The 15,492-nt window shown below is 47.1% G+C and overlaps 1 protein-coding gene across 1 annotated transcript in view; it reads left to right on the top strand.

Moving 5' to 3' along the window:
* Positions 1–15,492, top strand: part of SMAD1 (SMAD family member 1) — a 152,395-nt gene that overhangs the window by 118,646 nt on the left and 18,257 nt on the right. The window contains exons 4-5 of the mRNA XM_063920604.1: positions 1,266–1,382; positions 5,707–5,928. Coding sequence (XP_063776674.1) covers positions 1,266–1,382; positions 5,707–5,928 — 339 coding nt within the window. The remainder of the gene's footprint in view (positions 1–1,265; positions 1,383–5,706; positions 5,929–15,492) is intronic.

Genomic DNA, 15,492 nt, shown 5'->3' with positions numbered 1-15,492 from the left:
TAAATGCCTATGCTCCATCCGGAAATCTATCTTGGAGTACGTGGAGTGTGTTGAATAAAGAGTAAAATCTCTGACCTGGGGACAGTGTAACCTTCAGGCAGCAACCAACTGTTAGTCATGTATAAGTTTACGGACCCTACGATAGCAGCATAGCGTGAGAATGGAAGGCGTAGAGGAGCATTCCGGACCAGGGACTATGGCCTTCAATGTCCTGGGCTCTTTGGTTGAGAATATTTCTCCGCAGGACAGATGTGAGGAAGCAGAAGGTGCCCACCCACTGTATTAGAGACCTGGCCGTAGAACAGGACCAGCAGGGACACCAGAGTCATATAGAGGAGCAATGGGTTAACTCTTTGGGAGATTTCTGGCTATGGGCCCATTGAGAGCGAGGGAAGCGTTTCAGCAGGAGCAGCAAAGGCACAGCAGCACAGTAGAGGTGCAGCTCAAATCTGCAGATTGGGACACCCTTTTCTATTTGGGTGGGGGAAGGGAGTGGTGATGCACCGTGTGGTGTGTGGGTGTTTGTTTTGTTTTTGGTAACCAAATGCAAAATCTTGATTTTCAATTTGAAGAGACACTGACCATTCAAGTGTATATGTATGTGTATCATTATTATTTTTTTAAATATTAATTAGTAGGTGATGTTCTGCACTCGTATATTAAAAATGTGATCGCATAGAACGCATTCTGGCTTATCAGAGTTGCCCCTGCTGTGAATCTCTTCCGTAGAAGGAGAGTAGGAGTTTGTCTCCTGTAGTAGCTGATGTATTACATGATAGAACAGCTGTAACCGATTTATCAATGTGTCTTCTGGTGTGTGTGTGTCCAGTGGAGAACTTGCACGTTTTATCCACAGCATGCTGAAAATGTGAACAAATTTGATTAAACATTAACCAAGCATTGCTTTTATGACATGTATGGTTAATAAGGTAGACATGCTAATCATTTTAACATTGAATGGTATGGTCAGTTGAAGCTGCTATATTTTACTGCACCACCTACAAATGTAAATACCCCTGCCTATTTCCCAGGTGAATGACTGGTAGAGGGTTATTTAAATTTCACACCAGTCATAAACTATAAGCAGACCCAGAAACAGGGAAGTAGAACCCCACTTTTTTTTTTTTTTTTTTTTGTAAATGTGTCCCAATAACTGTAAGTTATTGAGTTTTGTAAAACTAATTTTAGTTTCATCTTTTTACATATTGGCCTAAGTAGAACTAGAATAACACATGTTCTCACTATTACAATTGTGTTATTTTCAGCGGATACTCCTCCTCCAGCTTATATGCCTCCAGAAGATCAGATGACCCAGGACAACTCTCAGCCAATGGACACAAACATGATGGCACCTCCCATCCCTCAAGAAATAAACCGAGCCGGTGAGCTTAACAAACACCTCTTACTACTCAGGCAGTCCGTACTTACAGGCTTCCCTTAGCTGCAGATTGGCTGCTTAAGTAAATAAGCACATTAACATAGGCAGTATATACAGTATTTATAGAAAACTGAATTTTCACTGGCTAGATGTCACTTGTTTAAATGGTGAAAATACTTGCTATGATAAAGTACACCCAAGCATTACTGCTACAAGAGTAATTGCCATGCCAGCTATTTCCCTGTTTACATAACACTGTACAAGAGTGAGCTAAATACAAACCTACTGTTCTTCCTCTTCCTGTAAGAGCTGCACAAATATGCACTTCCAACATTTTAACAAGCTGATACTTTACTGTCTTTTTTTTTTCTTCCTCTTCCTTTTTCTGTCTCCGATCCCCTAACCTCTCTGCACTGCATACTTGCCATAGCCCAGCAAATGGCATGTGAAAACACATAAGCAAACGTGTTAAATAATGGTTCCATCATACACGCAGAGCTCCCATATAGACCTTTGACTCTTTACAAGTGAAGTAACCTATTCTGAATGTAATGCAGCAAGGTTTTTGGATACATACAGTACACTCCCTCCCCCTCACTCTTTAGATAGTGAAACTGTTTAAGGGTTTAAGAATTTTTTTTTTTTTTTTTTTTTTTTTTTTTTTTAGGAACTTGTTCTGCTCTTCCCGTGGGAACAGTTTTTGTCTTGGCCTGAGAGTTGTTCCTACTTCCCTTTCTTAACTAGCTGCTCAAAACCCTTCATGGCAGCTCATGTGTTGTGTACAAAATTACGTGTACAAAGAACTTTGACCATTACATCGTTGATGCCTGTTTCTCTATGAATAAATGGTTAGATGTGATGAGACTTAGCAGACAACATTGCAATCTGACATGTGTAGGACATAAGGGGCATTCCCCATGCTTCTAGATCCCTTTCGGTAACTCTGTTCCAAATATACAAGTGTTAATAATTTGTCAGTTGCTAAAGCTTCATTACAGCTTCAAAGCAGTATATCAAGACTTATCAGCTCGCCACCAATTATATAAATGGTTACTTACATGGAATGGTGTTTGGGCTCCTACCAATGTGTTTTTTGGGTTTACAAATGCTTTAATATTCAGTCTTACTCCAGCAGACAGTGCAGTGTTGGGAAACATGCTGCCTGTCTGAACAGACCATATTTGTAGTAGCAAGGAGGGTGTCTCAGGCTTCGCTGTATTCTCCTCTGTCCTGCTGCCCCCGACAGGGTGGTATGTCATTCGCCAGTAACTTGTAGAGCAGGGTGAGGAGATGTTGGGGCACCTCCTGGAGGGTGTGTGGGTATCTGACCGTCGCAGGAATCCTGCACAGTCAATAGCCCACTGGTCAACCAACAAGGACTATTCCCATGTCCATGACATCCATAGAGTGGGATTAGAACCTGTGGCGAGCCATCGAGCCTGCAAATAATTGCATTGTTGAGTCGTCGTCCCCCCCCCCCCCCCCATCTCCCCCACGGCAGCCACCTCACAGCCGGTGTCGGTATAGTGTCTCGAGTCGCACAAACCCTACCCTGCTGGAGGGCCTGCATGCTCATCTCTAGATTTGCATCCTGTGTGGATTTAAATATTATTGCATTTTCAGTTCTGCAAGAACTAATTTAAGCTGCATGTTGACTGCCAAAGATGTAGCTTGTTGTTTTCACCTTCTTAGAGATGGAATTGTGTCCTTGATTGGTTGTTTTGGTTCTTTCATAACTTCTGTTTGACCTAATTTGAAAGGATTTTGGTTCTACAGTGTCTGGCTGAATTGGGTTGTCCCCTTTAGTCTACGACCTCTTTAGTTCAGTGACTTGTCCTTTTAGTTGCCCTAGTATGTACATCTGTACCTGCTGTCTTACAGTCTAGCTTTATTGAGCATGGGGGGGTCTCTTTGTTTTTGGACCACAAATGCTCTCATGTTAGGCCAGTTGCCCGGTACTGTTGCAATTATTGCAGTATGTCCAGCATCAGGCTTTTCTAGAGCACAAATTGACCCCACCTCTATATTTGGCTCCCTGGATGCTTACATTCGGTTAAGTGTCCCCTTGCAGAACAGCAGTTCTAAATCCCAGTCCAACTGTTCTACAAGAGATTTGTCTGTCCTGTGAGATGTAATGTAACAAGCTGCATCCTGTAGGTAGAACTGGGTGATTTCCATTGTTGGCCTTTGCTGGGAACAGAGACACACCGCACCTGCTCTGCATGACTTACAGCAAACGTAAGGAAGTGGTGTGAGATATCTGTGAGAGAGGGATGATTCATCCCAGAAGAATTGCCAGCTGGCAGGCTTTCTTACAAAGTTTGAGAAAGCTGTAGCCTTGATGGTTACTGGTATCTGATGTGTGAAAGTAACCCTTTCTTTTATAACGAGAGGCACATTTTAATTATGCCTGCAGTTGGGGTGCTTCACAAAGCAGCATAATGTGAGGAGTAGGTTATGTGTCAATCCTTTTGCTTCCATGCGTCAGTGCTGCCAGCTGCTTGAAGAGGAGTGTGTATGGTGGGGGTGGGGGGACTGTTTTGTCTTTGAAGCATCTGACCACCATATGAAGTTGCTGCTGGGACAGGAAACCAGTGGCAGGATCAGAACATTGCAAATGGAGTCATATTGAGACATAGGGGTCGATTCAATTCGGCAACTTATGAATAGCACCAGGAATTAGCTCCCGACGCTATTCAATTCTGCTACAGTTAAGTTGGCGATGGCCCGTTCTCGCCGACTAAACAGGTTGAATTGTCGGGAGAACGGGCATTCTCCGACTTAACTCCCCAGCGCGAGGATGATCCCCGACAGAATCAGCCTCGCGCCGGCCACGAGGCAGCACTTTTGTCGGGTTTCTTCTCTCATCCCCCGGGGATGAGAGAAGAATTCCCGACAATTGCGGGTAACTAGCAGCTGAATTGAATAGCGTCGGGAGCTAATTCCCGGCGCTATTCATAAGTTGCCGAATTGAATCAACCCCAAAGTATATTTTGTAGTGTGTGAGATAGATATGTAGATAGAGATCTCTATCTATCTATCTATCTATCTATCTATCTATCTATAGTTTTGTATGTGTTGCATAGAAGTAATTTGGGCTATTTTGCAAGCTGAGCTGTAATTATGTTGCAAAAGCTTCTGTATTATCATAGAACATGGACAGAGCAGCAGTGTAAAGGTCTATCTAACTCTGGGAAAGATTTATTAAGCTTGGTGAAGTGATAAATTGGAAGGTGATGATAAAGGACCAGCCAGTCAGCTCCTAACTGAAATTTTTCAAACCCAGCCTGTGACATGGCAGTTAGGATCTGATTGGTTGGTCCTTTATCACCTTCCACTTTATCACTCCACCGAGCTTAATAAATCTGCCCCTGTGTTCCAAGCACATACCTGACTAAATGCATACTTGGGTGTTTGGTCCTCAAAAGACATGTGTGTTCGTGCGCATTTCGGCTCCATTTAATTGTTCATTGAGGCAGGATACATGTAAAAACATCACAAGATCAGTTTGCTTTTGCTTACCAGTGTCTTGTACCCTTTAAATGCAGAAGGCAGCTTGTTCTCTACCGCCAAGTTACAATTTGTGTTTCTCCAACGGATTCAGTATGAAATGCTGGTGGACGGGATCCCGGCTGCCAGAATACCGGCAGCGGGGCAAACGCTAGAAAGCCCCTTGCGGGCTCGCCATGTAGCGGGCATGGTGGCTCGCTGCGCTCGCCACAGGTTCTATTCTCCCTCTATAGGTGTCATAAACACCCACAGAGGGAGAATAGCTGCATTGTGACCGCCGGTATCCCGACTAGCGGTATTTTAACCGCCTCCCTCTCCAACACTATATAGCTAAATGGCATGGTCCACTTGGCAAAATGTTTTTCATTGTTACTTACCTGGCAGAGTTAATGATGTCTTTGGATGATTACACCACACTATGTGGCCTCATCTGCCTGTAAATGTTGAATATGACGTGCGGGCATTTTAATCTTATGCCTATATTGTGCTATTGTATAGACTTTCTTTTTTTTTTTTTTTTTAAATGATAGCGGTTTAACATTTGTTGAGTAAAACACAGCTGACACCAGTGTGTTTTTTTTTTTTTTGTTGTTGTTTTTTTTGCATTAGATGAGAACAAACATTAGCCTTTTTTCTGTTTTTATTTGTGTGTGCTAACATGTTGCATTATGAAATAAACTATTGTTTTCATTCAGGTTTTGTTGCCAAAGGTGATGCGCTAAAAGTTGTAATATTCATGACCAGTGTTTTTTCATGTGGGTATTATTTGGACTATAGCAACTGTTTTTGTTTTTTTTTTATCCATTTTTCTGATGCAGATGTTCAAGCTGTTGCTTATGAGGAGCCAAAACACTGGTGTTCTATTGTGTATTATGAGCTGAACAACCGAGTAGGAGAAGCGTTCCATGCCTCCTCCACTAGTGTGTTGGTGGATGGCTTCACTGATCCTTCAAACAACAGAAACAGATTTTGCCTGGGGCTCTTGTCCAATGTTAATCGCAACTCTACTATTGAGAACACTAGGCGGCATATTGGAAAAGGTATTTACTGCACTGAAACATAACTAACAAAAAAAAAAAAAAAATATATATATATATATATATATATATATATATATATATATATACACACACACACAAGTTTTAGGTAGGTGTGGAAAAATTGCTTCAAAGTTATAATGCTTTCAGAAATGTAAATGTTGATAGTTTAATTTTGCTCTTTGATCAATTAACAAAATGCAATGTGAGTAAACACATACTTGCCTACCTGACCCTCTCCATGAGGGAGAAAATGCTCTGTTCCTGTACTTTCCTGGTAACGTATGATTGCCATCACCTGTGGTGAAACACCTTTCTTATCAATTAACTAGCTCACCACAGGTGATGGCAATCATACATTACCAGGAAAGTCCAGGAACAGAGCATTTTCCCAGAATGCCTAGCGCCACCTCCTCTAACCCTGCCTCCGTGCACAGGAGCTCAGTTTTGTAGTTGGTGCCATGCAGTAAGCAGGCATACAACAGGGGGCCTGCTCCTGCAGCCCTGAGAAGAAGCTTTTAAAGAAAAATGAAGACTTCAAGGGCTGCAGCAGAGACACTGACTGTGTTAGATGTCGGTCAGACATCTCTTGCTGCAGCTTCATCACCTCCCCCAGCGGCACTGTACACTCCCGTGCCCTGGTTGCCGGGTACCTACAGCGGAGGCTCCGTTTTTTTTCCAATTAGTCACACACACACGACCGCTGTTCTTCTGGATCACGTGGCCGCACTCGGGGAGGAGGTAAGTGGGTCACACCGGTGGGACCCGCTGTAAATCGCGATTCCGTGCGGCCAGTGGGAGGCGGGCCTCGCGTGCTGGTGTGGACACTGTGGCAGTACAGGGACCACATTAGACCACCAGGGCATGGGCACAGGTCGGTATTCTCTCATAAAACTGTTTTTCTCTGACGTCCTAAGTGGATGCTGGGACTCCGTAAGGACCATGGGGATTAGCGGCTCCGCAGGAGACTGGGCACAACTAAAGAAAGCTTTAGGACTACCTGGTGTGCACTGGTTCCTCCCACTAAGACCCTCCTCCAGACCTCAGTTAGATTCTTGTGCCCGGCTGAGCTGGATGCACACTAGGGGCTCTCCTGAGCTCCTAGGAAGAAAGTATATTTAGGTTTTTTATTTTACAGTGAGATCTGCTGGCAACAGACTCACTGCAGCGAGGGACTAAGGGGAGAAGAAGCGAACCTACCTAACAGGTGGTAGTTTGGGCTTCTTAGGCTACTGGACACCATTAGCTCCAGAGGGATCGACCGCAGGACCCGACCTTGGTGTTCGTTCCCGGAGCCTCGCCGCCGTCCCCCTTACAGAGCCAGAAGCATGAAGAGTCCGGAAAATCGGCGGCAGAAGACTTCGGTCTTCACCAAGGTAGCGCACAGCACTGCAGCTGTGCGCTCCTCATGTACACCTCACACTCCGGTCACTGACGGGTGCAGGGCGCTGGGGGGGGGGGGGGGGGGGGGGTGTGCCCTGAGGGCAATATGACACCTTGGCTGGCAAATCTACATCATATATAGTCCTAGAGGCTATATAGATGTAAAATTACCCCTGCCAGTATTCCAGAAAAAGTGGGAGAAAGTCAGCCGTAAAAGGGGCGGGGCTTCTCCCTCAGCACACTGGCGCCATTTTCTCTTCATAAAAAGAGAGGGGGGGGCACTAAATTTAGGCGCAATATATGTATACAAGCAGCTATTTGGGGAAAAATCACTCAGTTATAGTGTTAATCCCTGCATTATATAGCGCTCTGGTGTGTGCTGGCATACTCTCTCTCGGTCTCCCCAAAGGACTTTGTGGGGTCCTGTCCTCAGTCAGAGCATTCCCTGTGTGTGTGCGGTGTCGGTACGGCTGTGTCGACATGTTGGATGAGGAAGGTTACGTGGAGGCGGAGCAGAGGCCGATAAATGGGATGTCGCCCCCTGTGGGGCCGACACCAGAGTGGATGGATAGGTGGAAGGTATTAACCGACAGTGTCAACTCCTTACATAAAAGGCTGGATGACGTAACAGCTGTGGGACAGCCGGCTTCTCAGCCCGCGCCTGCCCAGGCGTCTCTAAGGCCATCAGGGGCTCAAAAAACGGCCGTTACCTCAGATGGCAGACACAGATGTCGACACGGAGTCTGACTCCAGTGTCGACGAGGTTGAGACATATACACAATCCACTAGGAACATCTGTTACATGATCTCGGCAATGAAAAATGTGTTATGCATTTTCTGACATGAACCCAAGTACCACATAAAAGGGGTTTTATTTTTGGGGAGGAAAAAGCAGCCAGTGTTTTGTTCCCCCATCAGATGAATGAATGAAGTGTGTAAAGAAGCGTGGTTTCCCCCGATAAGAAACTGGTCATTTCTAAAAAGTTACTGATGGCGTACCCTTTCCCGCCAGAGGATAGGTCACGTTGGGAGATATCCCTTAGGGTGGATAAGGCGCTCACACGTTTGTCAAAAGGTGGCACTGCCGTCTTAGGATACGGCCACCTTGAAGGAACCTGCTGATAAAAAGCAGGAGGCGATCCTGAAGTCTGTATTTACACACTCAGGTTATATACTGAAACCTGCAATTGCCTCAGCATAAATAGTGCTGCTGCAGCGTGGTCTGCTACCCTGTCAGATAATATTAATACGCTAAGACAGGGATAATATTTTGCTAACATTGAGCATATTTAAGACGTTGTCTTATATATAAAGGATGCACAGAGGGATATTTGCCGGCTGGCATCCTGAATTAATGCAATGTCCATTCTGCCAGGAGGATATTAGAAACCCGGCAGTGGACAGGTGATGCTGCCTGTAAAAGGCACATGGAGTTTCTGCCTTATAAGGGTGAGGAATTGTTTGGGGATGGTCTCTGGGACCTCGTATCCACAGCAACAGCTGGGAATAAAAAAAATTTACCTCGGGTTTCCTCACAGCCTAAGAAAGCATCGTATTTTCAGGTACAGTCCTTTCGGCTTCAGAAAAGCAAGCGGGTCAAGGGCGCTTCCTTTCTGCACAGAGACAAGGGAAGAAGGAAAAAAGCTGCACCAGCAGCCAGTTCCCAGGATCAATAATCTTCCCCCGCTTCCTCCGAGTCCACCGCATGACGCTGGGGCTCCACAGGTGGAGACAGGTGCGGTAGGGGCGCGTCTCGGGAACTTCAGGGACCAGTGGGCTTGCCCACAGGTGGATCTCTAGGTTCTGCAAATAGTATCACAGGGATATAGGCTGGAGTTCGAGGCGACTCCCCCTCACATCAGCCTTGCCTGCTGCCCTCGGAGAAAGGTAGTACTGGCGGCAATTCACAAGCTGTACTTCCAGCAGGTGAAATCAAGGTACCCCTCCTTCAACAAGGCCGGGGTTACTATTCCAAAATGTTGTGGTACCGAAACCAGACGGTTCGGTGAGACCCATTCTAAAATGAAAAGCCTTGAACACTTATATACGAAGGTTCAAGTTCAAAATGGAATCGCTCAGGGCGATTATTTGCAAGCCTGGAGAATTTCATGGTATCACTGGACATCAAGGATGATTACCTGCATGTCCCTATTTACCCTCTTCACCAGGAGTACCTCAATATTGTGGTACAGGATTGTCATTACCAATTCCAGACGTTGCCGTTGGTCTGTCCCCGGCACCAAGGTATTTACCAAGGTAATGGCTGAAATAATTATCCCGTACTTGGACGATCTCCTTTATAAAGGCGAGGTCCAGGGAGCAGTTGTTCGTCGGAGTAGCACTATCTCGGGAAGTGCTACAACAGCACGGCTGGTTTCTGAATATTCCAAAGTCGCAGCTGGTTCCTACGACGAGTCTACTGTTCCTGGGTATGGTTCTGGACACAGAACCGGATAAAAAGGTTTTCTCCCGGAGGAGAAGTCCAAGGAGTTGTTGTCTCTAGAAAGAGACCTCCTAATACGTATACAGGTGTCGGTGCATCAATGCACGCGAGCCCTGGGAAAGATGGTAGCTTCTTACGAAGAAATTTCATTCGCCAAGTCCCATGCAAGGATTTTCCAGTGGGATCTGTTGGACAAGTGGTCCGGGTCGCATCTTCAGATGCATCGGCGGATAACCCTGTCTCCAAGGGTCAGGGTGTCGCTGTTGTGGTGGCTGCAGAGTGCTCATCTTCTAGGGGGCCGCAGATTCGGCATACAGGACTGGGTCCTGGTGACAACGGATGCCAGCCTTCGAGGCTGGGGGGCAGTCACACAGGGAAGGAACTTCCAAGGCTATGGAAAAGTCAGGAGACTTCCCTACACACAAATATTCTGGAACTGAGGGCCATTTACAATGCCCTAAGTCAGGCTAGACCCCTGCTTCAACACCGGCCGGTGCTGATCCAGTCAGACAACATCACGGCGGTCGCTCATGTAAATCGACAGGGCGGCACAAGAAGCAGGATGGCGATGGCAGAAGCCACAAGGATTCTCCGATGGGCGGAAAATCATGTGTTAGCACTGTCAGCAGTGTTCATTCCCGAAGTGGACAACTGAGAAGCAGACTTTCTCAGAAGACACGACCTCCACCCGGGAGAGTGGGGACTTCATCCAGAAGTCTTCCAAATGATTGTACACCGTTGGGAAAGGCCACAGGTGGACATGATGGCGTCCCGCCTCAACTAAGTTACAAAGATATTGCGCCAGGTCAAGGACCCTCAGGCGATAGCTGTGGACGCTCTGGTAACACCGGGGGTGTACCAGTCGGTGTATGTGTTCCCTTCTCTGCCTCTCTTACCCAGGGTAATGAGAATAATAAGAAGGAGAGGAGTAAGAACGATACTCATTGTTCTGGGTTGGCCAAGAAGAGCTTGGTAACCAGAACTCCAAGAAATGATCTCAGAGGACCTATGGCCTCTGCCGCTCAGACAGGACCTGCTGCAGCAGGGGGCCTGTCTGTTCCAAGACGTACCGCGGCTGCGTTGACGGCATGGCGGTTGATCGCCGGATCCTGAAGGAAAAGGGAATTCCGGAGGAAGTTATCCCTACGCTATTTAAAGCTAGGAAAGAAGTGAACGCAAACCATTATCACCGCATATGGCGAAAATATGTTGCGTACTGTGAGGCCAGGAAGGCCCCAAAGGAGAAATTTCAGCTAGGTCGATTTCTGCACTTCCTACAGTCAGAGGTGACTGGGCCTAAAATTGGGTTCCATTAAGGTCCAGATTTCGGCTCTATCGATTTTCTTCCAAAATTGAACTGGCTTCACTGCCTGAAGTTCAGACTTTTGTTAAGGGAGTGCTGCATAGTCAGCCCCCGTTTGTGCCTCCAGTGGCACCATGGGATCTCAACGTGGTGTTGGATTTCCTGAAGTCGCATTGGGTTGAGCCACTTAAATCCGTGGAGCTATAATACCTCGTGGAAAGTGGTCATTCTGTGGGCCTTGGCGTCGGCCAGGCGTGTATCAGAACTGGCGGCTTTGTCATACAAAAGCCTTTATCTGTTTTTTATATGGATAAGGCGGAATTGAGGACTCGTTCCCAATTCCTTCCTACGGTGGTATCCGTTTTTCATGTGAACCAACCTATTGTGGTGCCTGCGGCTACTTGGGACTTGGAGGATTCCAAGTTACTGGATGTAGTCAGGGCCCTGAAAAGTATATGTTTCCAGGACAGCTGGAGTCAGGAAAACTGACTCGCTATTTCTCTTGTATGCACCCAACAAGCTGGGTGCTCCTGCTTCTAAGCAGGCGGTTGCTCGCTGGATCTGTAGCACGATTCAACTTGCACATTCTGCGGCTGTACTGCCGCACCCTAAATCTGTAAAAGCCCATTCCACGAGGAAAGGGGCTCTTCTTGGGCGGCTGCCCGAGGGGTCTCGGCTTTACAATTTTGCCGAGCTGTTACTTGGTCGGGTACAAACACTTTTGCAAGAGTTTATAAGTTTGATACCCTGGCTGAGGAGGACCTAGAGTTTGCTCATTCGGTGCTGCAGAGTCATCCGCACTCTCCCGTCCGTTTGGGAGCTTTGGTATAATCCCCATGGTCCTTACGGAGTCCCAGCATCCACTTAGGACGTCAGAGAAAATAAGATTTTACTCACCGGTAAATCTATTTCTCGTAGTCCGTAGTGGATGCTGGGCGCCCATCCCAAGTGCGGATTGTCTGCAATACTTGTATATAGTTATTGCCTAACTAAAGGGTTATTGTTGAGCCTTCTGTTGAGAGGCTCAGTTATATTTCATACTGTTAACTGGGTATAGTATCACGAGTTATACGGTGTGATTGGTGTGGATGGTATGAGTTTTACCCGGGATTCAAAATCCTTCCTTATTGTGTCAGCTCTTCCGGGCACAGTATCCTAACTGAGGTCTGGAGGAGGGTCTTAGTGGGAGGAGCCAGTGCACACCAGGTAGTCCTAAAGCTTTCTTTAGTTGTGCCCAGTCTCCTGCGGAGCCGCTAATCCCCATGGTCCTTACGGAGTCCCAGCATCCACTACGGACTACGAGAAATAGATTTACCGGTGAGTAAAATCTTATTATTTAAGCCCCCAGTACCCGGTGGTGAAGTCCAGCAGGGGGATAAGGCTTTGACCTGTCGCCCCTCCCCCAGCCCCAGGGCGCAATTTAGAGTAAATGTTCCCACCGTGGAGCTGCATATCTCTCTCCCTCACACCCTGTCAGCATTTGGGCGCCATTAGGACAAGCTGAGCTGATCCTGGGACTGTTTGGGCAAATCCTCCTCCTCTGTAAAGCCACCTGCATGTCAGCGCTGTGCATTTTACAGGACACTTAAGTATTCTACATGTCTGCTGACAGTGTTAGTTAAGAGAGTGTATTTAGTCAGGGTTATATAGTACAAGTACCCTGTGATATAACAATGCACAGTAAAGACTGGATGTATATCTATTGAGTCTATAGCTATACTTGATACTACTTTGTATTGCTAGTCCAGTGCAGTTTTATTGCATGTCATAATTTATGCATTGTACAAACTGTGACTGTGTGTGTGCCTATAGCTGCTGTGTGACATACACGAAATGGAGCTCACTCAGATTGCTATCCCTATATTCTATAACCTTAGGGGGCTAGGTGCATCAGGTTTATCATTTAATATAGATAGTTCACAGGATATAATCAGTGTGTATTTTTCGCTCTGATTTTTAGTCACCATATACCTCTAGAATTCCCTGTTTGTGCTGAAATACACTGCACAGGGGTTTTTTGTCAGGTACTGTGCTGCTTGATATTGTACTGTGTTGCCTTGTATTGAGCTTTTGATTATGTCGGCTACAAAGGGCAACGGTGCTGGGGCTTATCCCACGTTGCGTGGTGTTGACGCTGCAGACGCATTTGAGGATAACATAGCAGCTTAGGGTTTAGGTTCTTGGGGGTTCCTTGCCCCCCCAGTGGGACTGTAGCAACGGGGGTTCAAAATGACCCACCTTGGGCTACCTTCCCCGCGCTATTGAATACGCTGGTAACTAGACTAATGCTCCCTATGGTACCTCCTGTGCCGGTACAACCGCTTATGGTCCCTGCGGTTAACCCGCCGTCGGCAGAGCAACTGTCCAATCAGTTACAGCAATTGAACCAATCACTGACTACTCTGAAGTCTAACCCTCGCCCGCCAAAGTCCAAGGGGTCGTCTAAGCGGGCAATTACTTCCTCACAATCTCGTCTGATGAGGTTGGCGTTTATACTGACCCCACAGATTCTGATCCCGATACTTCTGATGGGGAAGCTGTTTCACAGCTTGATGTTCCTGACTTGTTGGAGACTATCGGGCTCATTCTTCCAGTTGATGATGACCCGGAGCCTGATGCTGCACCTAAGAAAACGGACCGGTTTAAATGTCTGAAAGTGGTTAAACAAGTTTTACCTCACTCTGATCATTTAGTTGACATACGTCGGGAGTCCTGGGGAAATCCAGGAAAGAAATTCACGCCTCACAAGAAGATGCTGGCTTGCTACCCCCTCACTGCAGAGCTAAGTAAAAATTGGGAAACACCCCCGCCAGTGGATTCCCAGGTGGCGCGGCTGGTGGTATCCTCACCTCTGCCTATAACTACCGTCACGTCCCTGAGCGAGCCGACGGATAAGCGTGTGGAAGGTTGTTTAAAAGAAATTTACACCCTAACAGGTGCTGCGCATAGGCCCACCATTGCAGCGACATGGGCTGCAGAAGCTGTGGAAGCGTGGGCTCAGGAGCTGGAGGCGGAGTTGCCTTCCAATGCTCCTGATCATGCTAGACTGTGCCTATCATATATTGTTCCAGCGTCTCTATACATTAAAGAGGCGGCTTCTGATGCCGGTATTCTGGCGTCCAAGGCTTCTACTACGTCCATTTTGGCTTGCCGAATTCTCTGGTTAATGTCCTGGTCTATGGACATGGACTCTAAGAAAACCCTGGAGGTACTCCCCTTCAAAGGAGACCTTCTCTTCGGAGAGAACCTTGACAAGATAGTGGCTGACTTGGCGTCTGCTAAAACAGCATGTCTACCTAGTACTACTCCTTCGGTGCCGAAGTCTAAGAGTACTTCTTTTTGCTCCTTTCGTCCTTCAGGGAAAGCAAAAGGTCAGGCATACCCGAAATTGGGTTTGGGAGTGCAAACCTAACTGGCTTGGGCAGCCCGTCAACCTGCTTCCAAGACTGACGAGCCTGCCGCATGATGGGTCGGGCCTCCCTCTGGGGGATCCCAGGGTGGGGGGCCGACTTCTAGGGTATACCCAGGAGTGGTTGAAGACCTGGGTACGGGAAGTCGTCACTCGAGGTTATGCCGTATCCTTCAAGAATCGTCCCCCTCATCGATTTTGCTTGACAGGCGTCCCTTCGGATCAGGTGAAGGCAAAGACTCTCTTCATTCTGTGGTACAGTCCCTCCTGGACACAGGAGTGGTAGTACAGGTGCCTCTGGCTCAGAGAAGCAAGGGGTACTATTCACCACTGTTCCTAGTCCCGAAATCGAATGGGTCCCCCCAGCCCATTCTCAGCCTCAAGTCCTTGAACAGATTTGTGAGGGTCTCCAAGTTTTGCATGGAAACTCTTCGCTCTATTGTTCTGGCTTTGGAACCTGGGGATTATATGGTCTCCCTGGACATACAGGATGCTTACCTGCATATTCCCATTGCAGTGTCGCATCAGCAATACCTGAGGTTTGCGGTTGGCAACCTCCATTACCAATTTTGGGCGTTACCTTTTGGTTTGACCACAGCTCCGCGAGTTTTCACCAAGGTCATGGCAGTAATGATGGCTGTACTCCGCTGTCAAGGGGTCAGAATCCTACCGTACCTGGACGACTTGTTGATCCTGGCAAATTCCCCAGAAATTCTCCTGCGCCATCTGACTCTGCAGTTTCTGCAAGCCCACGGGTGGCTTATCAACTGGAAGAAATCTTCCCCGTTTCCTGCTCAGAGCATGGTGCACCTGGGGACGTTGTTGGACACTCACAACCAGCGGTTGTTCTTGTCTCAGGAGAAAGTCCTGAAGCTTCAGGACAGGATTCTATGCTTCCTATCTCGTCCGCAAGTGTTGATACATTCAGCAATGCAAATGCTAGGTCTCATGGTGTCTGCTTTCGACATGGTGGAGTACGCTCAATTCCATTCACGCCCTCTGCAGAAGCTGATTTTTGCCAAGTGGGAC

This window comes from Pseudophryne corroboree, chromosome 1, assembly GCF_028390025.1.
Source record: "Pseudophryne corroboree isolate aPseCor3 chromosome 1, aPseCor3.hap2, whole genome shotgun sequence".
Classification (NCBI taxonomy): Eukaryota; Metazoa; Chordata; class Amphibia; order Anura; family Myobatrachidae; genus Pseudophryne; species Pseudophryne corroboree.
This window is presented reverse-complemented; position numbering and strand designations above follow the sequence as displayed.